The following is a 26,916-nucleotide window of genomic DNA, read 5'->3' on the forward strand; positions in this document are numbered from 1 at the left end:
CACCCAGACAAAGTCGAGCAGCAGATACACCGCCGCCTTTTGTCTGTGTTCAGATGCTATCGGCTTGTTGACTTTCTATAATTGTTTGTTGATTTTTTTTACAAATAGAATTAACATTTTTTGTTAACTAATGCATAAAGAAACCCAAAGGTGCTCAAACACATAACGGGAAAGTCATTCAAAGTTGAGGAATACAATGAGAATGTCCGTTTTTCATATTTATATTGATGAGTCCCGACTTAGCCCGATACCAAATATCGGTGGAAAGAAGGATCAGTCATGTTGGACTTCAATATGCCTTATCCTTTATTTCAATGAGCGATAACTGAAAACTTTGCTAATATACTGACCGTGGCAGATTGCCGTTGAATAACAGCTATCGAAGGTACGTTGGCTCCTAAAAATGAGTACTAAGGCCCCCGTATACATTAGACTGACGTTAACCAAAATCATCCATATCGCTGTGTTTAGACGACAGTTTAATGTGTATAAGGGCCCCTGATGCTCTTGCTCCTCTCTATTAAAACAGGTGCACTTTGGTGTATTAAAAGTATATTTTAAGTGCATAGAATATTATGGGCACTAATGTGAATGATGTAATATGAAAAATTATATAGAATGTTTTAAATACTACTGTTGTGGATGACTGAAATGTGTTTTGATAAACATATAATGTACTATTGTATTAGGTACAGGGAAAGTATAAGGATAAGAAATTAAGACATAGATATAGGAATAGGATATAAATATTAATGGGAAAATGCAGTGAAGGGCATAATAGAATCAGGAAATAGATAGGTATAGCATAGGAATAGTTAAAGTGTTAAGAAACAGCCCTAGTATGGGAGGGGCAGGAGTAGTTAAAAGAGGAAACACTTCCTGCTTAGGACAGTTGATGAGAAGATTAGATAGAGTGATTAGTGAAATCCAAGGTCAGAGGGCTGAGAAGCACGAGAAAGTATGAGCTTTTAGAGCAGCATGCAGAAGGCCGCCACTAAGTTTAGTGGACCATCCCGGGACATCCGGGGCCTACGGCCCGCGCAAGCTATGGAGGAGGCTGCCTTATTATCATCTCATGAGGGGAAGGCAGATGGGGAAAGGTATCAGGAAGACAGGTAGGAACCCATGACAGCTGCGGAGCCAGACAGAGTAATTCAGGGGCCAGAGGTACCTGACCAGGAAGGGATAACTCAGGCTGAAAAAAACGTGACTGCAACATCGTACTGTGCTGTGACAAAGATGGAGTTTGGAGTGTTCAGTGAAGTTCATTTGTTTGAAAAGTATCAAGTGTCTCCTGTTCAATGTGCGGCTATTTTGGGTCCGGGATCGTGGAGTCAGCGAAGGCCTCAGGCCAAATTGTGAGTGTTATAGCATACACCCACAGCACAAGGGAAATGGGACATTATTTACTTGTGGGGTGCCTAGGTGTGGGAGCGCAACAGCCCCTCACCCATGACTACTGCCCTGTACACCTTACATCCGGGCTGCAGATCCTTTTGTTCTCTAAGGGATAAGCTGTCAGAGATATATGGCAGCGGCTCTGTCATAAAGAACGCAAGAGCACTCGGCAGAGAGAGTTCTCCTGTGTATGGAGGAGAGAAGCGAGATAACTGCCCGCCAAACGATACAGCCATCTAAAGTGTATGGGGGGCTTTAGACAACAAATTTGGTCAACTGATTAAAGGTAGAAGGGTAAGATACTAAGAATGCCAAAAAGAGTAAAGGGAAAGCCTTCCTCTCACTCCATGCTTGCAAAGTGTCTTCGCTGTTCCTGGTTTGATGTAGGAATTTTTCTGTTTATTCGAAGCCAATGCTTATCCGCTCCCAGCGATTTCCCTCCCATCTTTCACCCATAATTCCCATAGACACATCAAAGTAGAGTCACTGCAACTAAACTCTGTGCAGCTGCATCCCCCTCCTCTCCCCTTGTCCTTGACTTGTGTTTACTGTTTAGCCTCTCCTCTGAAGTCCACATTGCATCCCATGCATGCGAATGGATGTTTTGCAACTGTGTGTACAATCAGCACTAATGCTGAATAGGTTTATTGTAGCATAAATCACAAATCATTTCAATAACTAAGCTTCTCCACTTCTCAGCAGCAGCCAAAGTATTGGCAGAGAAGGGGGGTGCCTTAGCTATTGAGATCAGCAGTCAGTTAGCCCCCTTTATACACAGCTTTAGTCATGTGCAATCACTGAAAACACTATCCAGAATTGAGCACAAGACTGGAAGCGTAACAGCAGAAACATGGGACCGGAGTGGCCCCCAGTGTGTAGGGGTATCAAGGCTAATACAATGTTACTATTGATATGGACACCTATAGATGATTTTTTTTTGTTTAAATGTATTTCTTGTGGCATCAAAATTGTTTTTGCAATTTGGTTTAATTAAAAATTGTGCACCGTTTTCCTTTCATAGGCTCTATCTATTGCTGGCTGCTGAAAGAGTTAACTGAGATTAAATGGCATCTGTCAGTAATATCAAACCTCCTAAGCCGTCTATATGGGCATGTAGTTCATAGGAGGCTGAATGAAATGATACCTTGATATTTGAAATCCGGTATTTTATTCTTGAGAAATCAAAGTTTTTCTTAATATGTAAATGAGCTGTTAAGATCTATGGGCCGGACATAGATCTCCCTGAAAATCTGCCTCCAGATCTTATTTTAAATGAAAGGAGGCTGTTGAGACATGAGGGTCAGTGGGTATTCTCGTCCGCTGACCTGGCTGTCTTTAGAAAGACTGCACGGGCCGGGGCTCATCCCACTGAACACCCATTCTCCTTCCCCGTGGGCAGAACACTACTCAGACAGCACAGACTAAGGGTACCACACTCCGGTAAGACTTTATTGGGTTACCAACAGTTAACAGCATGTTACATTCCCAGCAAGGACCGAAGATGGTGCAAATGACAGAGTCTCACCCTTCCGCTGTCTCGCCAGGGATTAGAACCTCTGCAACTTCGGGGCATCCAGGGCCAACTACCCCAGCCAGAAGCATCCCACTTTTTGCGGGCACCCACTGAGAGGAGGTAGCGGCAAGCTTAGGAAGCTGACAGAGCACAGTGAGCACAGGTGACTGGATTGTCACAACATGGATTACCCAAAGAAATTTGTGGGCTCAGTATTGGGCAGTGGAGCAGTTCTGTAATTCACCAGCTAGAACCATGGTCCCTAGGCTAGAGTCCCATAGAATCACACCGGTGACAGGAGCAGACCCCTTTTTATATCCCTCAGCTCCCATTTCAAGGCATTGTGTCCCACAGGACTGGGGGGAGAGATAATCATGGCTGTTCCCTCATTGTTCAATAGTTCAATTAGACTGCATAATTGTCCTCCAAATGATGCAGACTAGTACACCGGAGGGGGTTGATACAATCCCTAATCAGCAGGCATTCCACAAATTAGCATACAAAAAGGGGTACAGGACAGTCTCACATGAAGCAATGGCTCATGTCTTACTGAAAAAAGGAATAGCACATCTGACATAATTAAGAATAGTTCACTCCCGCACAAATGGCCAGATTTTTCTCATTTAGTTAAATCGCCACAGAGGCGTTACCAGTGTGAGACATGTAATGACTGACATGCCTGCTCTCCTGATCTACATGTCTCAAACTGATAATGACTCCTTTCTTTTAAAATAAGCTCTAGATTACAGATTCTTGGGGAGATCTATGTCCGGCCAGTAGATCTTAACAACTCATTTACATGGATTTCTCTGGAATGAGACATCGGACCGCAGATATTAAGGTATCATTTTATTCGACTTTCATTGACCTGTATGTCCATATAGACGACTTAGGACGGTGGATGCTGCTGACAGATTCCCTTCAAGTCAATGGGAGCATCCTAATGGTAGAGTTAATGACATCTTTTTCTCAGCTGCTCTCAGCTAATTTATAACCATAGATGACATAAAAGTTGATATGAACTTCAATGTGGTCATAATGTGGTCCTAAATAGGCTGCAAGGGAGTTCAGAAAAAGACAAGTGCCTAAAACGAGCTCCCTGACAGCTTCTCAGCTAACCCATTCTGCATCCAGAATAGTTTTCAATGAAACCCAATTGCATAAATGATTGTTAAGCCAAAACAGATATGTTTAGGTAAAAATAAAATGCCCCCATAGATGTTCATATCCTTTAAGTTATATATATATATTTCTATTTAAAGCTGTTTTATCTACATCGTCCCCCCGTAATCCCTCTGTGTATGACTGTCATGGCATGGTGAGAGTTGTCGTTTTGAATCAGTTGTAGAGTAGCCCAATCTGATCAGCCGCATTACCAGGAGGAAATCTACAGATAAGAGGAATATCAAAGCTTTATGTTCGATATAAAAGTCAAATGTATGTAAAAGTAGCCAAATACTGTATCTTCAGCCTGAATCAATGATCAAAACCTGCAGGATCAATGCTGGGAGCCTTCATTTCCAAGAATGCAAGGTTGAGAAATGTTAATTACTGGAAAATCTTCTTGAAATGTAACATATAGAATATTCATCACAAACGATGTCAACTAGAATTGGGCAGTAATATCTCATTTGCATAGGTGTAAGGTGGCGCGCAAGCCGGATTCTCCTCTGTTCCATTAATTAATGCAGCATCATATCCCATTAGGCGCTGATAACATCGCACTTGTCAGAATCAATGCAGTTTCTTCTGTGCCTACAGGTACAAGACAGGCATATTCCTAGGGAAGGATTAACCCCTCCAACACTCAACATAATCCAACTTAAAGCAACACTTCCTAATGTTCTATTTGCTGAGTAGTAGCATGCAAGCTATGTTTCTTTGTTATCAGCCACCCAAATACATTTCATCACAGATATCATTATTATTAACAAATATAATACTTATCATCATGCAAAAGCCTTATACTTGAAACATCTCAATAAAAGACGGTAATTGCAGGGGTTGTCTACCTTTGGGAGACATGGTTTTTTTTACTTAAATGAATGTATTTGAGACTAAAAATAATTTTTGCATTTGGGTTTCGTTAAAGATTTTGCACCATTTGGCTTTTTGTTTCCCGGCACATTCAACTTTGATGTGGTCTATGGTCATAAATCAGCTTAGAAAAAGACAAGAAATAAGAGTTACAAATGACCTATAAGACCGTCCCAGCAAGCTGACTGATCGATTCTCATTTAAGTCATTCTGCAGCCAGTGATAACTTGCAGATCTATGGAAGTCTGAAATACCCTGTTGGAATTGAGCGGTGGCCAAGCATGTTCAGCTCTGCGCCATTAATTGTCTATGGCACTGCCAACAGTTGCGGCCGCCACTCCATTCCGGTGGTGCATTCTCAGAATTGGTGGATTGACCCAATGGGTATACTCCTACAGATCAACAAGCTATAACCTATCCAATGGATCGGTCAGTGGCAAACACAGACGGAAGATGGCAGCTGTGCCAGAACAATATATATGGGCTCATGATAATGCGCAATTACACCAATATTGGAGGTGAAAATGTGCCCGCTCATCAGGCTCACCCATCACTATCCTCCACCAGCAGCCATTGTATGGACTGGAGAACTGTGCAGTCTGTGAGGAAAGCTGCACTAACGAGCAGGAGAAGAACCTGTCACACCTATATACAACCCCTGGCAAAAATTATGGAATCACCGCCTCGGAGGATGTTCATTCAGTTGTTTAATGTTGTTGAAAAAAAAGCAGATCACAGACATGGCACAAAACTAAAGTCATTTCAAATGGCAACTTTATGGCTTTAAGAAACACTAAAAGAAATCAAGATAAAAAATGTGGTACTCAGTAAGGGTAATTTTTTTTCAGACCAAGCAGAGGGCAAAAATTATGGAATCACTCAATTCTGAGGAAAAAATGATGGAATCATGAAAAACAAACACACAAAAGAACACTCCAATACATCACTAGTATTTTGTTGCTCCACCTCTGGCTTTAATAACAGCTTGCAGTCTCTCAGACATGGACTTAATGAGTGACAAACAGTACTCTTCGTCAATCTGGCTCCAACTTTCTCTGATTGCTGTTGCCAGATCAGCTTTGCAGGTTGGAGTCTTGTCATGGACCATTTTCTTCAACTTCCACCAAAGATTTTCAATTGGATTGAGATCCGGACTATTTGCAGGCCATGACATTGACCTTATGTGTCTTCTTTTAAGGAATGTTTTCACAGTTTTTGCTCTATGGCAGGGTGCATTATCATCTTGAAAAATGATGACATCATCCCCAAGCATCCTTTCAATTGATGGGATAAGAAAACTGCCCAAAATATCAATGTAAACTTGGGCATTTATTGAAGATGTAATGACAGCCATCTCCCCAGTGCCTTTACCTGACATGCAGCCCCATATCATCAATGACTGTGGAAATTTGCATGTTCTCTTCATGCAGTCATCTTTATAAATCTCAATGGAACGGCACCAAACAAAAGTTCCAGCATCATCACCTTGCCCAATGCAGATTCATGATTCATCACGGAATATGACTTTCATCCAGTCATCCACAGTCCACGATTGCTTTTCCTTAGCCCATTGTAACCTTGTTTTTTTCTGTTTAGGTGTTAATGATGGCTTATGTTTAGCTTTTCTGTATGTAAATCCCATTTCCTTTAGGTTCTTTCTTACAGTTAGGTCACAGACATTGACTCCAGTTTACTCCCATTCGTTCCTCATTTGTTTTGTTGTGCATTTCCTGTTTTGGAGACATATTGATTAAGTTTCCAGTCTTGATGCTTTGATGTCTTCCTTGGTCTACCAGTATGTTTGCCTTTAACAACCTTCCCATGTTGTTTGTATTTGGTCCAGATTTTAGACACAGCTGACTGTGAACAACCAAAATCTTTTACAACATTGCATGATGATTTAACTTCTTTTAAGAGTTTGATAATCCTCTGCTTTGTTTCAATTGACATCTCTCGTGTTGGAGCCATGATTCATGTCAGTCCACTTGGTGCAACAGCTCTCCAAGGTGTGATCACTCCTTTTTAGATGCAGACTAACGAGCTGATCTAATTTGATGCAGGTGATAGTTTTGGAAATTAAAATTTACAGGGTGATTCCATCATTTTTTCCTCACAATTGAGTGATTCCATAATTTTTTCCCTCTGCTTGATCTGAAAAAAATTACCCTTACTGAGTACCACATTTTTAATCTTGATTTCTCTTAGTGTTTCTTAAAGCCCTAAAGTTGCCATTTGAAATGACTTTAGTTTTGTGCCATGTCTGTGATCTGCTTTTTTTCAACAACATTAAACAACTGAATGAACATCCTCCGAGCCCGGTGATTCCATAATTTTTGCCAGGGGTTGTAATAGTATGTGCCTCAAAATCATGTCCCCAACACATCTGTTAAAATTAAGAAAATGTGGTGAACCCCATTAACTCTTTCTGCAGGCAGTAATAGACAGTGTAATATAGCGGCTATAGGAGGCAAATGGTGCAAAATATATACTGAAACCCAATTGCGAAAATTATTTTTGGCCCCAATTGCATTCATTTAAGTAAGAAAAAAATTGTCCACAAAGGTGGACAACCCCTTTAAGTTTAAGTTAAAAATACACTTCATCTTTAAATTGCATTTATAGCCAATCGCATGTTGTGCCAGAGGGGCCAATAGTGCAGAATTACCTGCCAGATCGTCCACAAAAGTCCAGTATATGCTATTCATATTTCATACTTCATATTTACATGCGCTAACAATTTTTCAAAAAATTTTTCATTTATTTCTATTTTTTACAGCAGTTATGCTATTCAGATTTCATATTTACATACTCAGTATTACAGTGTGCTACGTTATTTGTTCATTGTATATGGAGGTAGCTCCTCTTAGTAGGCACTTGTTCACACCTATTTCTTGAAGTGGAAGTGCAGTCATTTTCTTTGTTACTAGATTTAGCATTGACTGAGCACTCCACCCCCACCCCCATGCCGCAGGTGGTTTTAAATGCATCAGGATCTGACTTTCCCATACATAAGCAGACAGAGGTCTCTTAGAGAGGTATTCACATTGGTAGGTCCTGACATCGAGAAACGCCTTACCGCGGCTGTCAGGTACACATGAATTGGCCAGTTTATGCGCTAAAATTTCTTATTTATTTATACAGCAGTAATGCTATTCATATTTCATACTTCATATTTACATGCGCTAAAAATTTTTCAAAAATTTTTTCATTTATTTCTATTTTTTACAGCAGTTATGCTATTCAGATTTCATATTTACATACTCAGTATTACAGTGTGCTACGTTATTTGTTCTCAGTAGTGTTTTCTAGCAGGAATGAGCCTGGCTGACTATTCTGGATGGAGATGGCTACAAAGGACCATTGCTTATGTATGGGATAAGGGTCTCAGTATTACAATGACAAATGAAGCCAACAAATTAGAAAAAAAGGTTAAAACAGCACTACCCTTTTCCACAAGCTGTTTGTAGTAGAGCAGGTTAGCCCAAATGGATCAGAACTGTGAAGCCAGACAAAATCCATGGGCATATGTAGCATTGTCATTGGGCAAAAGAAGCTATGTTTGCCATTTCATTTCATTTGTAACTGCCATTTCAGGAGAACTTGCAGAGAAATGCCTGTGTATTCCACTAGCTCCTCCCTCCTCCTATACCCTCTATGTCTGTGTATTCCACTAGCTCCTCCCTCCTCCTATACCCTCTATGTCTGTGTATTCCACTAGCTCCTCCCTCCTCCTATACCCTCTATGTCTGTGTATTCCATTAGCTCCTCCCTTCTCCTATACCCGCTGTGTCTGTGTATTCCACTAGCTCCTCCCTCCTCCTTTCCACTACATATCTGTGTATTCCACTAGCTCCTTCCTCCTTCTATACCCTCTATGTCTGTGTATTCCACTAGCGCCTCCCTCCTCCTTTCCACTATATGTCTGTGTATTCCACTACCGCCTCCCTCCTATAGCCTCTATGTCTGTGTATTCCACTAGCGCCTCCCACCTCCTTTCCACTATATATCTGTGTATTCCACTAGCTCCTCCCTCCTTCTATACCCTTTATGTCTGTGTATTCCACTAGCGCCTCCCTCATTCCTTTCCACTTTATGTCTGTGTACTCAACTAGATCCTCCCTCCTCCTACACCTTCTATGTCAGTGTATTCCACTGGCTCCTCCCTCCTCCTTTCCACTATATGTCTGTGTATTCCACTAGCTCCTCCCTTATCCTATACCCCCATATCTGTATATTCCACTAGCTCCTTCCTCCTCCTATACACTCTATGTCTGTGTATTCCCCTAGCTCCCCCCTTCTCCTATACCTGCTGTGTCAATGTATTCCACTAGCTCCTCCCTCCTTCTTTCCACTATATGTCTGTGTATTCCACTAGCTCCTCCCTCCTCCTTTCCACTCTATGTCTGTGTATTCCACTAGCTCCTCCCTCCTCCTTTCACCTCCATGTCTGGTATTCCACTAGCTCCTCCCTCCTCCTATACCCTCTATGTCTGGTATTCCACTAGCTCCTCCCTCCTCCTTTCCTCTCTATTTCTGTGTATTCCACTAGCTCCTCCCTCCTTCTTTCCCATCTAGGTCTGTGTATTCCACTAGGTCCTCCCCCTTCATAGAATATTATGAGCACCAACTGCCATCTCCTATCTCAGTGATGTCATAATCTGTCTTCAATGAATATAGATTTTACCTCTGAATTGAGAATTTTGATAAAGAAAAATCAATCCAGGAAGAAAAAGTAGCAGATTTCCCAGATAAATTATATTAAAATGTTTCTAATATTCATATATCCAATTTATTTATGGAAAAAATAAAGCAAAATAACCATTACTCTTTAATTCTGTACAACTGCTTCCATAAATATAAAACCATTTTATTCCAATCTTCTGCAACAAATATAAGTGAAACATTATATTTTATTCATCACTTTAAAAGAAAGTTTACAGCCCTTGTATTTACCTGAAAGACACCCCGCAATGACTGACAGCAGCAGATATAGTTTCCATGGCGACGCCATCCTTGGTCACTAGGGTCTGGAGTCCCTGTTTGTGTGACTGTTAGCAGTTTTGACGTTCCTTCATTAAAGCTCAGCCTGTTGAGACACAAGACAGGTCTCAGTTAGAGAGAGGGAGGAAAAAAAAAAGAGAAGACGCACATCTGGCAATAATACGATAGGCAAATCAAAGGACGGAGCAAGGCCCTAAAGCAATTAAACGTCTGATACCATAAGCACTCGATGCAAAATGCGAGCTGACACTTGGAAATAAGAGAAGTGATTAAAGAGCAGGAAAAAAAAAACATTGGAACTATTACCTGCGAAGAGTTGAAAGCAATATTAATAAAGCGCAATCTCTCTGCCGGAACAATGTAAGAGGGCGAGGCTCATGGCCTTCCTTTGATTTTCGGAATCTTACAACATTATCAGTTACGTAGTAGAGACTACACAAAGACTCATTGCATATGATAACTGTCCTACCTCTGTCCCATGTGCTAAGGTTAGATTCACACTAACAATACATCGAAAAGCATCCAAACTCTTCTAAAAAGACAGCCCGTATAGCTCACTGCTTCAGGTCTCAGTGTCTAAAGCCACAATTATTTTCATAGTACTGAATTATTCATGGTTTGCCAATAGGAGGCCCTATAGAGTAGAAATCTTCCCTAAATTACTTGAGTTTGGTCCGATAGAAAGACTTCTTTCTAGCAGGTCCCAGGAGAACCCTGGCTTTTACCCTTTAACCCCTATACATGAATCTGGACTTATGCAGGACCCCTGGGTTGAGTCCACAGAAAGGCTGCTGCCTGGTGTAGCGGGCTGGCTGGAGGAATAGTCAGTCTAGCAGTCTAGCAGGTCCCAGGAGAACCCTGGCTTTTACCCTTTAACCCCTATACATGAATATGGACTTATGCAGGACCCCTGAGTTGAGTCCACAGAAAGGCTGCTGCCTGGTGGAGCGGGCTGGCAGGGAATAGTCAGTCTAGCAGTCTAGCACATCCCCGGAGAACCCTGGCTTTTACCCTTTAACCCCTATACATGAATCTGGACTTATGCAGGACCCCTGAGTTCTGGGTTGAGTCCACAGAAAGGATGCTGCTTGGTGGAACGGGCTGGCAGGAAATAGTCAGTCTAGCAGTCTAGCAGGTCCCAGGAGAACCCTGGCTTTTACCCTTTAACCCCTATACATGAATCTGGACTTATGCAGGACCCCTGGGTTGAGTCCACAGAAAGGCTGCTGCCTGGTGGAGTGGGCTGGCAGGGAATAGTCAGTCTAGCAGTCTAGCAGGTCCCAGGAGAACCCTGGCTATTACCCTTTAACCCCTATACATGAATCTGGACTTATGCAGGACCCCTGAGTTCTGGGTTGAGTCCACAGAAAAGATGCTGCTTGGTGGAATGGGCTGGCAGGAAATAGTCAGTCTAGCAGTCTAGCACATCCCAGGAGAACCCTGGCTTTTAACCTTTAACCCCTATACATGAATCTAGACTTATGCAGGACCCCTGGGTTGAGTCCACAGAAAGGATGCTGTCCGGTGGAGCGGGCAGGCAGGGAATAGTCAGAAAGTTGAGATAAAACCAGGAGGTCGAAATAGGGAAAAAAATGAGAGCCTGTCAGTTAGTCAAAGTATAAGCAATACATTGGCTGAGTCAGAGAAGTGTAGAATGAGTGAACCTGAGTAAGTTTAACTTATAACTGGCAACCAGAGACTGACTGCTGGGGTTTGATAGGTAGGAGCACTGCCCATGGTTCCTAGCATTGAACTAATTACACTAAAAACCTGCCCACTACTGCCAAACACAGATGACTATGAGGAATGAACAACAAGTCCTTATATGAAAGTTAAACGGGAGCATGTTACTGATGCCCAGCAGTATGTATAGTGGTGAGGTCCTGAGAGATAGCTGCAAATGAGCATTTGGTCAACAGCCATCTGATGTGATTGGCCAGTTTTATTAAATGATTTTGGATTGGAACACGAATTACTACATTTGTGTAATGTCTGACAGAGGCCACAGGCTCAAAAGGCTTCCTCGGACAGACTTGGCACAAGCCACTCCATCTTGCAGACTCCAGAGAAATACCAATACCCTTTAACCCCTGTACAGGAATCTGGTTTTACAATAGTACCCATTGGAATGCTACCATAGAAGGGCTAGCTACCCAGAGGTAGGAATTGTTGCCAAGCAGGGTCAGAGCCAAGAGGTCACATCAAGGACAAAATCAGGATCCGTAAGAATAGTCTGAAACAAACCGGAGTCAAAACAGGAATACACTAAACAAAACAAGAGCAGAAGATGCACACAAGCGTTTCATGGAAAACATACTTTGAAAAGCCATCCAGGAACTATGGCCCCAATTCATCAAAGTGTTTTCAGCAGAAATCTGGTATATACAATTACAATTTTTGTGCAAAAATGTTGCAGTTTTTGTCCTTTCCTGACAGTTTTGCCCAACTCCTCCAAATTGGGTGTAGCGTTGCAGGGGTGTGACACCCCAGTTTGTCTAATTAATGATGTCTGTGGTATACCTTATACCAGAGATCTTACTCCAGTTTGTGGTGAGGCTCATGGAGGTGTGCACCACTTTTCAGATGTGCCAGATTAATTATGAGGTGTGCACCTCGTAATAAATCAAATGTCTTTTGCTCCAACATGCCACATCATAAAGACCAGCATTGAATCCGAGGCTAGCATGATTTGGTTAACTAGTCCAAGGCACGTCACCAGTTGCTTCTCCCCTTTCTGATCACCTAGACTGACAGTTCTCTACCTATGTGTGTAAATGAGGAGACACCAGTCAGTCTAAGGAATCGGGGCAGAGAAAAGCCAACAAGGATATCCAAGACACATAGTGCCGACTTTTCAAAGTTTGTTTTCCCTGAAACGCCACAGCGTACCAAGGGACAATAGTGGTTTGGGCAGCATGAACAAAATGACTGGTTTAAAGGAAACCAATGTGGGACTATTACTTCTGAGTGCTATTGTCAAGAGGTGTGCCCAAAAAATATTTCCGTTCAGGTGTGAATGGTGGATGGTAGTGGATCACCAAAACATTGACTTTTATATAAGTGAAACATTTGGAAACTTTTAGAGCATTATAGTATATCTCTTGGCAAAAGAACACAATTCATGTTAAATAAAAAGTTGATACAAATGGCAGCATGAACAAAGCCTAACACAAAGGCTTAGTTATAGTAAAATGACAAATAACCAACGATAAACTGGTCAATGCTCTTACTTATAGCCTTTCGCCTAGATCTTCTTGGCTATATATTACGCAATGAAATATTGATGCTGAGCTGACTTTCCCATTCAACAAACTCTCTGGTCTGTTCCTCTTTAACATCCCAACGTATCTTTTTTTCCGATGTGCCGATCCCTTGAGAACCCACTAGATTCATAATACTTATTAATGCTTCACATTTCATTCCAGCCCTATTAAGGTCAAGATGATAAAATTTCAATAGGGAACGGTACGAAAAAATATTCCTTCCAACATAATAGAGTTTAGTTAATAAGTTTTATGATTAATATCTCACCTAAATAATAATCAGCCCCGGGGGCAGCTTTTATCAACAATGGTAAACTAGAGGTCGACTAATAGGAGATGAATTGCACCAATGGTTATTAGTGAAGTCACGAGTATTTATCATGTAGACTGCTCATTGTATTAGGCACCAGTCCGCTTATTTGCTGCAAATGGCTGTCCATAAATAATAGGGAGTAGTTTGCTTATCTCAGGGATTTAATGGAACTACTGTCCCAGTTGTGTAGTGGGGAAATGGAAATTCTGCATAAAGTAGAAGATAAACAGATTGAACCGAAGGAGAGCGGACGTGTCCTGCCGTGCTTTTGTGCTTATGATTTATGGTGTTGGAACAACCTTTTAGTTTGAAAACATTTTGGTACAAGGGGAACAAAGCACATATGTTTACTGTTTTATATTTAAGTTTTTGGAGTGATGGTGCTCTTCCGGAGCTAGACGTCATACCATGAAGCAAGTTTGGTTGGGTCATTGCTGCATTGTCACTAAAAGAAAGGTTATTCCCTGGATTTTCCCAAATGGTTGAGTTTCCTGGGTATTGAGAAGGTTATCTATCTTATAAAACTTTAGATATATTAGGGGTTATCACCTGTTCTGCTGTTGATCGGTGGGTATCCCCATTAGAATAGTGGGGCAGTGCACATGTGCGACCTCTGCTCCATTCATCCCATATTAAGCTGTCGAGTGCTGTGCTTTGTTTTTTCTAGCATCCAAACGGCTAGACTCCTTTAGAGTAAGGATAAAAGTGCTCATTCTTCCAAATGGTGCAGATTCCAATGTTGAGGAACCCAGCAATCAACAAGATATCACCTATCAAAAGGAAAGGATAGGTGATAAATCGAGCTGTGGACAGTAGCTGTATGAATTTCCTGAGCTTCCGAGTGCTATCACTAAGAATATTTCTTGCTCTGGAGGAGTTGTCCAGTCATACATAATGCAGACAACCCATTTATTTGAATGTACGCTGTGTAATACTTGATTCTTTCTGTGGTGGCGCTGTAGGAATTGAACACTTTGGGCCTGATTCATTCATGTGTTTTTTTTAAGTCAATTTTGACTTTTCTGTTTCCAAATTCTTCAAAATAGCGTACTCTGATTAATTAGTTTTGATAGCAAAAAGTTGCACGTTCAGGTAAAATGTAGGAAATTTGCTATATAAATTCATGTGTACATAAAATTACTCATGTGGGAGGATTGGGGGTAATGTCATAAGGACGCTATGTGTTACAGCTCAGCCTCCCTATAGGATCAGTGGTGTGCTGAGCTGTCAGTATTGTGAATGACAGTATAGCAGCAGACTCACAGGCAGGGGCGTACTGGGCTTTCAGTATTGTGAGAGCTCAACTGCCTAATCTGGCAGGGCCTGCGGGGTTTTCTCCAGGTGTCACCTATTCAGAGTGATTACCTGGCTAGTTAGCTGTCTGGCAATGGTCAGACTATTGCCAGTCATAGCTTTGCTCGTTGATGTGTTTGCTCTGTGCTCTGATATTCTGATCTTTGTTACCAGACCTTGGATTTCCCTTTTCGACTAGTCGTTTGTATTACTCCTTTTGCCTTTGATGTACTCTACCTTTGTTGCTTGACTCCAGACTTTGCCTTTGACTATTCGTTTGTCTTATCCCTTTTGTTTTTGACTTACTCTCCTGGCATTTGTCTAGACAAGCTGGACTTCTTGACTTCCCCGCCTTACAGATTGACCATAAGAAGTGACTCTGTAATGCCATCTCATAGTGAACATTGAAGCATGGGTTTATTATAACTTGGAAAAGGAACAAAAGCTAGCACTCTAAGACACTCCACATGAACCCATTGCAGCTGGAACCCCCTGCTGTTAACAGGTAATGATACTGGGTTATCTGATGTATCGGAGACATGAAGTCAAGGCACTGGTTGCAGAAGAATTTGGGAGCCAACAGATTTATGGCCTGTGGAGATGCCATATCGCCCTTACCTCCCTATGTTCAGAGAACTGCAAACAGACTGTTTTGAGCCCGTATTCAAGTTATGAATATTGAGGTTTTTGTGATTAGTGTAGGTCCTACAGTATTGGGAGAATATTTTCAGTGTCGTGGCAAAGTGGTGAATGTAACGCAATCACATACATCACTATGTGACCTGCTGATCAGCCCCAAATTAATATTGGACCGAGGGTTAACATTATATATGCCATGTTTTTTAGCCATTGAAAGTTAAAATCATGACAGAAAATATGGCAGTAATATCTCCCGCCTTCGACCTTCAGGGGCTCAGATATCCTGAAAGTTTTGGATCTCTTAATTTTTTGGACCCTAGCTACATCCCATGACTAGCCCCCTTATGAGCCCACCAAGGAGAGATATGTGGGCATTGCTTTAATCTAATAAAATCAGAGTTTCAGTCTTTGTAATTTTTAGTCCTAGAAAACATAGTTTGCTGTGGTTCTGCACCCTTTTCCTAAAAGTACTGCTTCCCTTTGCTAAGATCAATGCCATTTCCGTGACACAGGTTTAGTACTTTTCTTTTGTTATCCAATTTTATTTCATGTAATTGTATGTATAGATATATATATATATATATATATATATATATATACAGTACAGGCCAAAAGTTTGGACACACCTTCTCATTTAAAGATTTTTCTGCATTTTCATGACTTTGAAAATTGTACATTCACACTGAAGGCATCAAAACTATGAATTAACACATGTGGAATTATATACTTAACAAAAAAGTGTGAAACAACTGAAAATATGTCTTATATTCTAGGTTCTTCACAGTAGCCACCTTTCGCTTTGATGACTGCTTTGCACACTCTTGGCATTCTCTTGATGAGCTTCAAGAGGTAGTCACCGGAAATGGTCTTCCAACAATCTTGAGTGAGTTCCCAGAGATGCTTAGCACTTGTTGGCCCTTTTGCTTTCACTCTGCGGTCCAGCTCACCCCAAACCATCTCGATTGGGTTCAGGTCTGGTGACTGCGGAGGCCAGGTCATCTGGCGTAGGATCCCATCGCTCTCCTTCTTGGTCAAATAGCCCTTACACAGCCTGGAGGTGTGTTTGGGGTCATTGTCCTGTTGAAAAATAAATGATGGTCCAACTAAACGCAAACCGGATGGAATAGCATGCCGCTGCAAGATGCTGTGATAGCCATGCTGGTTCAGTATGCCTTCAATTTTTAATAAATCCCCAACAGTGTCACCAGCAAAGAACCCCCACACCATCACACCTCCTCCTCCATGCTTCACGGTGGGAACCAGGCATGTAGAGTCCATCCGTTCACCTTTTCTGCATCGCACAAAGACATGGTGGTTGGAACCAAAGATCTCAAATTTGGACTCATCAGACCAAAGCACAGATTTCCACTGGTCTAATGTCAATTGCTTGTGTTCTTTAGCCCAAATAAGTCTCTTCTGCTTGTTGCCTGTCCTTAGCAGTGGTTTCCTAGCAGCTATTTTACCATGAAGGCCTGCTGCACAAAGTCTCCTCTTAACAGTTGTTGTAGAGATGTGTCTGCTGCTAGAACTCTGTGTGGCATTGACCTGGTCTCTAATCTGAGCTGCTGTTAACCTGCAATTTCTGAGGCTGGTGACTCAGATAAACTTATCCTCAGAAGCAGAGGTGACTCTTGGTCTTCCTTTCCTGGGGTGGTCCTAATGTGAGCCTATTTCTTTGTAGCGCTTGATGGTTTTTGCAACTGCACTTGGGGACACATTCAAAGTTTGCCCAATTTTTCGAAATGACTGACCTTCATTTCTTAAAGTAATGATGGCCACTCGTTTTTCTTTACTTAGCTGCTTTTTTCTTGCCATAATACAAATTCTAACTGTTTATTCAGTAGGACTATCAGCTGTGTATCCACCTGACTTCTGCACAACACAACTGATGGTCCCAACCCCATTTATAAGGCTAGAAATCCCACTTATTAAACCTGACAGGGCACACCTGTGAAGTGAAAACCATTTCTGGTGACTACCTCTTGAAGCTCATCAAGAGAATGCCAAGAGTGTGCAAAGCAGTCATCAAAGCAAAAGGTGGCTACTTTGAAGAACCTAGAATATAAGACATATTTTCAGTTGTTTCACACTTTTTTGTTAAGTATATAATTCCACATGTGTTAATTCATAGTTTTGATGCCTTCAGTGTGAATGTACAATTTTCATAGTCAAGAAAATACAGAAAAATCTTTAAATGAGAAGGTGTGTCCAAACTTTAGGTCTGTACTGTATATATATATTTTATAGTTTTATTCCCATTTTGTAACATCTTTGCACATTTTTATAGATACTGCCTTCTTTCAGATTAAATATATAAAATGTGATAGCTTTGTTCCTCTTCCTCTGTAAATTGCACATATGAAGCCATACGCTACCTGTATTGGGTGTCCAATCGGCCCGCATAAATAATTGGAGATGGCAGCTATTTTTTTTTTTTTTGGCGATGACCGTACTGGGGTATGTATATATATAAATATTCAATGCATTGAAATTGGTTGTGTATATACTATATGTTCACTGTGAGCTCCCAAATAACTGGCCTAGCTGTGAAAACAGCCACGGCCTCGTCCATCACACGTCAGTCAATTGCGTAATTGTCCTGATGATTGGAGGCGGCGGAGTGTTGGTTTGTGAAAAAATTGGTACCGGCCGGGAGGTCTGCAGGATCCCTTGGTTCGTTAATTCCTGACACATATATATATAAAACATATATATATATATGTATGTATATATATACTGTATATACATACATATAAGACACAAATTAAAAGAATAAGGCGCAAATCAAAAGCAGGCTAAAATAAACAAAACGTCACAAAAATTATGAATTGGACCTTTATTGCTCAACTTCCCCACAAATTAGAAATGATCACTGATGGTCACAGCAGAGAAACACATCACAATCAACTTATCATCAATGGATGCTTTTAAGGAATGTCTAAAGTGGGGGTCCCGAGTCATGTGCCTGCACATACATTTTAAAATACAATGTGTTTAATACAGCACATCATGTAGCTTTACGTTAGCATGTCTACTCTAATACAAAGTATATGAATGAATAGATTTTGCCTATATTGTGCTGTAGACATGCTGTATTAATGGTGTAGCATGGCGTGGCAGTGCTGATAACTTTTGCGATAATTCTATTCTAAACCTGAAGTCAGACTGCTAGTTATCTGTTATCTACCTCTTACTAATCTATCAAATATTTGATAGAAAGAAGTAGTGGACAAAAGAGACTATGATCGCAGAATCAGACTACACAGGGCTTCTTTGGAGACATGTGGAGACATGTAGGAGCTGTAGACAAAAAGGAGCTGTAGATAAAAAAACATTGGAATTTTAATTAAGACAAAGTGTAAAGCTACTTCGCACTTTATTTTTATTAGGAAAGTGGACCTTCCCTTTAAAGAGGACCCTTTACCAAAATGAAACAATAACACAATGTAATAGTAGCTGCAAAGAAGATTACAATTTTTTTTTCTTAATTTTTCCTCTCCGTTGCGGAAATATAAGTAATCAAATTACTTGGTACCTAATGAGTTAACATTAGTTAAGTCCAAGTGGGTATTATCAGATGGTTTTCACTGGGGGCGTGTCCTTTTTCTCCCAGTATGAGTTGCTATATCTGATAACACTCACATAGACTTAACAAAAGTTAACTGATTAGGTGCCAAAGATTTCATTGCAAATATCTCCGCAACGGAGAGGCAAAATTAAAAAAATAGCAAAAAAGTTGTATTCCGCTCTGCAGCCGCTTTTACATAGTTTGTCCACCTCAACATGAAGAATTTGGTGAAAGGGCCCCTTTAAATAGCACAACGAGTGGATCTTTTCTAAAAGCTAAGTCTAATTGAGGTTATTTTAACTTAGGATGTGGAAGATCACATGTTTAGAATACCAAATACTATACATTTTTTTTAATAACTACAGTAGATGGCTGTTAAATGGTCACTGTGTTTTCAGACAACTTGATATAATTTGTTAATTTTCTTAATAGACAATTTGCAAATCAATTTATTTAAAATATAAGTTGTCTTACCCCAAAAGATGACTCCAAGGAGTCAAACACTAGGATATTTCATTCCATCTAACTTGCTGTCCGCTGCCTGTTGTCAAGTGTAATCCATCTCCAGCAGCAGAGATGCTGATATGGAATACAGGCAGTGAAGGCGATTCTCTCTCGCTCTCTCTGCTCCTGCTCTCTTGTCTATCACGCTGTATCTAGGCATAACTGAACTCAGAAGTGGACTTTCAGTTCAGGGCAGGCAAGCCATTGTGTTACACGCACGCCGCTAGGTTCAGATAGGGCGAGACGGGTTTCATGAATTCTTTAGAATCCTGGGGGAACTGTTACTCAGGGCGACCATAGGCTGCAGCTTCTCTCAGGCACACGATAGATTCAATTGCTGACAAGACACATCTGACAAGAGTCTTTTTCAACAGTTTAACAGTGGAATTTAATTTGAAGCATGGCCAGTGCAATTGAGGGATATTACAGCACAATCTTCATTACAGTACATGGAAAACAAAAGCAGTTGGAGCGCCAATGGTGAAGAGCCTGAGGTTTGGGGGGGGGGGGGGAGGAGGAGAATGTTGTGACCACTCACCTGGTCCTGTTGTGCCAAGGAGCCCCGCACAACAAGGGAAAACTCTTCCAGGTGGGAGTCTGTATGATGACCGCAGCTTAACAGGGACTGCTGTAAGGAGTTTCTTCCTGATTCAGAGGTCACATGACCCGGACTCTGTGACTGAAGTGGGCGTACCACAATGACATCATGGCAGGTCTTATGGTGAGCTAGTTGTAAACAGAGCAGCTTCCACCGCTCTCCACAGAGGAGATTAGCAATCAAGAAAGAAAGAATTGTGCGGTGTTAGGGAAGCGCTAAAACAACTAGCCAGGGGATTAAGGTTATAACACACAAACCTTTTATTGTTTAATACGCTCTCTAATGCCACGACACGTTTCGATTGCAAAAGCAATCTTCTTCAGGTAGATCTACCTGAGGAAGATAGCTTTTTCTATCGAAACGCGTCGTGGCGTTAGAGAGCGTATTAAACAATAAAAGGTTTATGTGTTATAACTAGTGTTGAGCGAGCACTAAAATGCTCGGGTGCTCGAAGCTCGGGCCGAGCTCGCCGTGATACTCGAGTGCTCGACCCGAGCAACGAGCCAATGTTAGTCTATGGGAGACCCGATCATTTTTGCGGCGGCACCCCAAAAACGATAGTGACAGTGCTCAAATGACATGGGGACAGCATGGGGATTGCCCCAGGAAGCATTTCTGACCCCCAGGTCACTGCTGACAACAACGTGGTCAGAGGTATTAAGCCACTTTTAAGGGCTCACAATAAAACGTTCAAAAACGAAACTGAAACTGCTTTCCTGTGAAATATGTTAAGGAAGTTCCTTTCCAGGGTAAAGACTTGTGTATAAGGTAAAATAAATAACCCCCCAAAAAAATACTCCTCCACACCTTGGGCTATGTTCACAAGTAGCATTTTTTATGCGTTTTTGCACTTTTGTATTGCTTTCAACCGTGACAAATGCATTCACCGGGAAATGTCATTTTAACATTTTACAATCTTATCTGGCAATGTGCTGTGTGGCACATGCATACAGTGCTGAAAAGACATGGGAACAGCATAGGGAAGACCCCTGGAAGCATCTCTGACACCCAGGTCACTGCCTAAAAGTGTGCCCATCAGAAGTGATCCTTGCCGCATCAGAAGATGCAGACTTGCAACTATCCCCATGCAAGTCCTTGTCCCAGGGCAGTGTTCAATTGTACCTCCCCCATTCCTTGCAATGCAAAAGCAAATATGCAGCCAACCAACCACCCACCCACCCGCAGGTTGCAATACCATACTGCTAGCTTTCACTTGAAATGGGACCTTTTAGTTTGGAGGAGGTCGAAGCTGGCCACTACCTCATGGCTGCTTCGGCAGCGAGGTATCCATACTCAGTCCCCAGCCGCCCGGTGGCCGGGTGTCCATGCTCGGTCCCCAGCCGCCTGGGGGTGGCCGGGTGTCCATAAGCGGTCCCCAGCCACCCCTATTTCTCCTGTCTACTTCCCCCCACACACTTTTCTTAGCCTGGCCTGCTTTAGGGTAGCATTGGACGAGCCCACCAGAGAACAAGACTCCTCCGGTGGGCCCTGACTTCTCCATCAGGGGAGTAGAGAGTGCCAAGGTGAGGAGAATGATGATGATGATAGAAGTTAGAATCTGCTTTGTTTTCTTGGAATGCAAGCGCATGTATGTAGTAGCGGCTAGGCCTGAGGTGGTCAGCGTTTCGGCGCATATCCTACCTCCTCCGAGGATTGCTGGATGTTTTCCTGCTACTATCCCAGTTCTGTGACTCCCGTTAAAACAAAGCTTCAGGTGATAAATGATGGATGAGGTGGTGGCAAAGGAGAAAGAGCAGGATGAACAGGGACCATTCACATCAATATCACGCCAGTCAACCACACATGTCTTGTAGGATATGTTTCTGTACCAAAAGGAGCGGTTCGGCTACACAGTTATAGGGCATACAGTGAATGCAATGCATACCAAAAATTTAGAGGCACTCCAATGACCCTTGGAAGTGACATGGATGTCAGAGGGCCTTAACTAAACAATTTTTTCCATTTATAGCAACTGGGTCTCCTGTGCACTGTTGGCCTAAGCAGTGAATGGAAGGCTTTCCAAAAATTATGAGGAACTGCAATGCCCCTTGAAACAGACGTGGATTACAGCGTACTAAAAACCTTCGACCCATTATTGGGGAGTGGGTCTCCCTTAGTGTTCGCCTATGCATTGAAAAGCAAAAGCTGACTAAAATTAGGAGGAAATGCAATGCCCGTTGGAAGAGTCGTGGAGGTCGCAGTAGCTTAACAAGATGGTTTTATTGCCCCTTGGAAGAGAAGTGGAGGTCGCAGCAGCTTAACAAGACGGTTTTAATGCCCCTTGGAAGAGACGTGGAGGTCGCAGTAGCTCAACAAGATGGTTTTAATGCCCCTTTTAAAAGTGGTGGAGGTCACAGTAGCTTAACAAGACAATTTTAATGCCCCTTGGAAAAGTGGTGGAGGTCGCAGTAGCTTAACAAGACGGTTTTAATGCCCTTCACAAGAGTCATACAGTACAGCATCTTAAAAACATTATTCCCATTATTGGGGAGTGAGTCTCCCATAGTTTTTGCTTATGCCTTCCAAGCAAAAGCTGTCAAAAATTAGGACAGAGGAACTTGCAATGCCCCTTACAAGAGCCATGCAGTACAGCATATTAAAAACATTATTCCCATTATTGGGGAGTGGGTCTCCCATAGTCTTTGCCTATGCCTTCCAAGCAAAAGCTGCCAAAAATTAAGACGGAGGAACTTGCAATGCCCCTTACAAGAGCCATGCAGTACAGCATATTACAAACATTATTCCCATTATTGGGGAGTGGGTCTCCCATAGTCTTTGCCTATGCCTTCCAAGCAAAAGCTGCCAAAAATTAGGACGGAGGAACTTGCAATGCCCCTTACAAGAGCCATGCAGTACAGCATATTACAAACATTATTTCCATTATTGGGGAGTGGGTCTCCCATAGTCTTTGCCTATGTCTTCCAAGCAAAAGCTGCCAAAAATTAGGACGGAGGAACTTGCAATGCCCCTTACAAGAGCCATGCAGTACAGCATATTACAAACATTATTCCCATTATTGGGGAGTGGGTCTCCCGTAGTCTTTGCCTATGCCTTCCAAGCAAAAGCTGCCAAAAATTAGGAGGAAATGCAATGCCCTTTCGAAGAGTTGTGTAGGTTAGAGTTAATTAAAAACAACATTTCAATGCCCCTTGGAAGAGCTGTGGAGTTCAGAGTGGTTTAACAAGACGCTTTTAATGCACCTCGGAAGAGACGTGGAGGTCCCAGTAGCTTAACAAGACGGTTTTAATGCCCCTTGGAAAAGTGGTGGAGGTCACAGTAGCTTAACAAGACGGTTTTAATGCCCCTTGGAAAAGTGGTGGAGGTCACAGTAGCTTAACAAGATGGTTTTAATGCCCCTCGGAAGAGACGTGGAGGTCCCAGTAGCTTAACAAGACGTTTTTAATGCCCCTCGGAAGAGACGTGGAGGTCACAGTAGCTTAACAAGACGGTTTTAATGCCCCTTGGAAAAGTGGTGGAGGTCACAGTAGCTTAACCAGATGGTTTTAAAGCCTCTTACAAGAGCCATGCAGTACAGCATATTAAAAACATTATTCCCATTATTGGGGAGTGGGTCTCCCATAGTCTTTGCCTATGCCTTCCAAGCAAAAGCTGCCAAAAATTAGGACGGAGGAACTTGCAATTAGAGATGAGCGGTGTTCGACTAGAACTGTTCGCCAATCTCAAATTCGAGCTGTTTTGGGCGGTGTTCGAGTTGTTCGACGAACTCGAACGATTTGCAAAAAATTCGGCTGTTCGAGGTTATGTTCGATAACTGTTCGTGCACCAAAAGCGTGTCCTGCATGTCTGGCGCTATTTAGAGCACCAATCATGCAGGGATTGTCTGCCACTCACTGTAATGCCACAGCCATGGTGGTTGTGGCATACAGTGGTTGCCCAAATCGATGGAAACAGTGCTCACAGTGAAACACGAAAAGCCGGCAATTCAGCAGCGGCATACACCGGTACCCGACAATTTAGAACCGAAAGAATAGAGCTTCACACATAGATTAGATAGATAGAAACATGTCAGTCACATATATATGAAGTACAGTGACAGTGTTGCTTACTGTACTTGTCATTTAGTGTAAAGGATTTATCAAAAAAATAATAGTGTTTTCATGCACCGTCTCTTTAAAAAAGCCGGCCGGCAATTCAGCAGCGGTACCCGACAATTTGGAATAGAAAGAATAGAACATCACACATAGATTAGAAAGATAGAAACATGTCAGTCACATATATATGAAGTACAGTGACAGTGTTGCTTACTGTACTTGTCATTTAGTGTAAAGGATTTATTAAAAAAAATAATAGTGTTTTCATGCACTGTCTCTTTAAAAAAGCCGGCCGGCATTTCAGCAGCGGTACCTGACAATTTATAATAGAAGGAATAGAGCATCACACATAGATTAGATAGAAACATGTCAGTCACATATATAAGAAGTACAGTGATAGTGTTGATTACTGTACTTGTCATTTAGTGTTAAAATAAAGGATTTATTTAAAAAAAAATTGGCGTGGGGTTCCCCGTAATTTTAGGCTCTAGCGGAGGTTAAGCAGACGGCTGGGGCAGATGTTTGAAGTCTGGGAAGGGGGTAATACCCACGAAGCTTCCCAGGCTACTAATATCAGCCCCCAGCAGAATACCTAGCCTTTACTAACTATTAAAATGGGGGACCCCCCCCAAAAAATGACGTGGGGTCCCCTCTATTTTAGTAGCTAGCAAAGGCTAGGGAGACAGCTGGGGGCTGATATTAATAGCCCAGGAAGGGTGCCATGAATATTGGCCCCCTCCCAGGCTAGAAACACCAGCCGTCAGCCGCCCCAGAAATGGCGCATCCATAGGATGCGCCAATTCTGGCACTAAGCCTCGCTCTTCCCACTGCCCTGTAGCGGTGGCAGTGGGGTAATAGGGCTGGGGTTGATGTCAGCTTATAATGCCAGCTGACATCAAGCCCAGGTTAGTAATGGAGAGGCGTCTATAAGACACCCCCATTACTAACCCCATAGTCAAAGTTAAAAGAAAACACAAACACCCAGAATAAAGTCCTTTAATTGAAATAAACACACAATTCTTTATTGTTCTAAATTAAACCATACTTACCACCACGCCCATTCCAGCTGAAGCCAACGATCTCCTGCAATAAAAGTAAAATAATAAAGCAACCTCATCCTTACCTTTCCATGGTTCCCACGACAGCTTCTACTCTGCTACATCGAGATGACAGGCTGGACCGCAGCAGAACGCTGCCATCCAGCCTGTCATCCCGCAGACACTGAGAAGCGCAGGCATGCTTGCGCTCCTCAGTGTCTCGCTGTGACGGCATCCAGATGAGCCGACAATGAACTCGGCTCACCTCATGCACGTCACTGACAGCGTGGGAGAATTCTCCTGCACTCAGCGCTTCAGCGTGAGAATTCTCCCACGCTGTCAGTGACGTACATGAGGTCAGCTGAGTTCAATGGACATGAATGAGCTCACCTTATGCACGTCACTGACAGCGTGGGAAAATTCTCACGCTGAAGCGCTGAGTGCAGGAGAATTTTCCCACGCTGTCAGTGACGTGCATGAGGTGAGCTCATTCATGTCCATTGAACTCAGCTGACCTCATGTACGTCACTGACAGCGTGGGAGAATTCTCACGCTGAAGCGCTGAGTGCAGGAGAATTCTTCCACGCTGTCAGTGACGTACATGAGGTGAGCTGAGTTCATTGGACATGACCTCGGCTTATCTGGATGCCGTCACAGCCAGACACTGAGGAGCGCAAGCAAGCCTGCGCTTCTCAGTGTCTGCGGGATGACAGGCTGGATGGCAGCGTTCTCCTGCGGTCCAGCCTGTCATCTCGATGTAACAGAGCTGAAGCTGTCGTGGGAACCATGGAAAGGTAAGGATGAGGTTGCTTTATTATTTTACTTTTATTGCAGGAGATCGTTGGCTTCAGCTGGAATGGGCGTGACGGTAAGTATGGTTTAATTTAGAACAATAAAGAATTGTGTGTTTATTTCAATTAAAGGACTTTTTTCTGGGTGTTGTGTTTTTTTTAAATACTTTACTAGAAATTCATAGTGGTCATGTCTAATATTGGCGTGACCCCATGAATTTCGGGCTTAGGGCCAGCTGATAATGCCAAGCTGGTCCTAACCCCTTTATTACCCAGTGAGCCACCGCACCAGGGCCCTGGATGAGTTGGATACAGCGCCAGAAGATGGCGCTTCTATGAACGCGCCATTTTCCGGGGTGGCTGCGGACTGCAATTTGCAGCGGATGGGGCCCAGAAAGCTTGGGTCTCCCTGCGCTGCAGATTCCATCCCCCAGCTGCCTAGTTGTACCTGGCTGGACACAAAAATAGGGCGAAGCCCCACGTATTTTTTTTTTTAATTATTTCATGAAATTCATGAAATAATTAAGGAAAAAAGGGCTTCCCTATATTGTTGTGTCCGGCCAGGTACAAATAGGCAGCTGGTGGTTGGGGGCAGCCCGTTCCTGCCTGCTGTACCTGGCTGGACACAAACATAGTGCGAAGCCCCACGTCAATTTTTTTTAAAATTATTTCATGAAACTAGATGGTGGCCCGATTCTAACGCATCGGGTATTCTAGAATATGTATGTGGCAGACCCGGCGCAATCAGCAGAGCGGTGTTTAAATTTGGCGCCAAAATCGCTGACTGGTCGCGGCCAGCAACCGCGACCAATCAGCAAAGCGGTGTTGAAATTTGGCGACTATATCACTGATTGGTCACGGCCGGCGGTCGCGACTAATCAGCAGAGCGGGGTTTAAATTTTGCGCCAA

The 26,916-nt window shown here is 42.5% G+C and overlaps 1 protein-coding gene across 2 annotated transcripts in view; it reads right to left on the reverse strand.

Annotated features, from left to right (window-relative positions):
- The window catches only part of CNTN5 (contactin 5), a 2,189,536-nt gene that overhangs the window by 1,146,238 nt on the left and 1,016,382 nt on the right, over positions 1 to 26,916 (reverse strand). For both annotated transcript variants that reach the window (XM_073662155.1, XM_073662156.1), the window contains one exon: positions 9,902 to 10,034. In XM_073662155.1, coding sequence (XP_073518256.1) covers positions 9,902 to 9,959 — 58 coding nt within the window. In that variant the 5' untranslated portion in view covers positions 9,960 to 10,034. The remainder of the gene's footprint in view (positions 1 to 9,901; positions 10,035 to 26,916) is intronic.

Source organism: Phyllobates terribilis, unplaced genomic scaffold (genome assembly GCF_046119375.1).
Source record: "Phyllobates terribilis strain yellow unplaced genomic scaffold, ASM4611937v1 Scaffold_2__4_contigs__length_985480577, whole genome shotgun sequence".
Lineage (NCBI taxonomy): Eukaryota > Metazoa > Chordata > Amphibia > Anura > Dendrobatidae > Phyllobates > Phyllobates terribilis.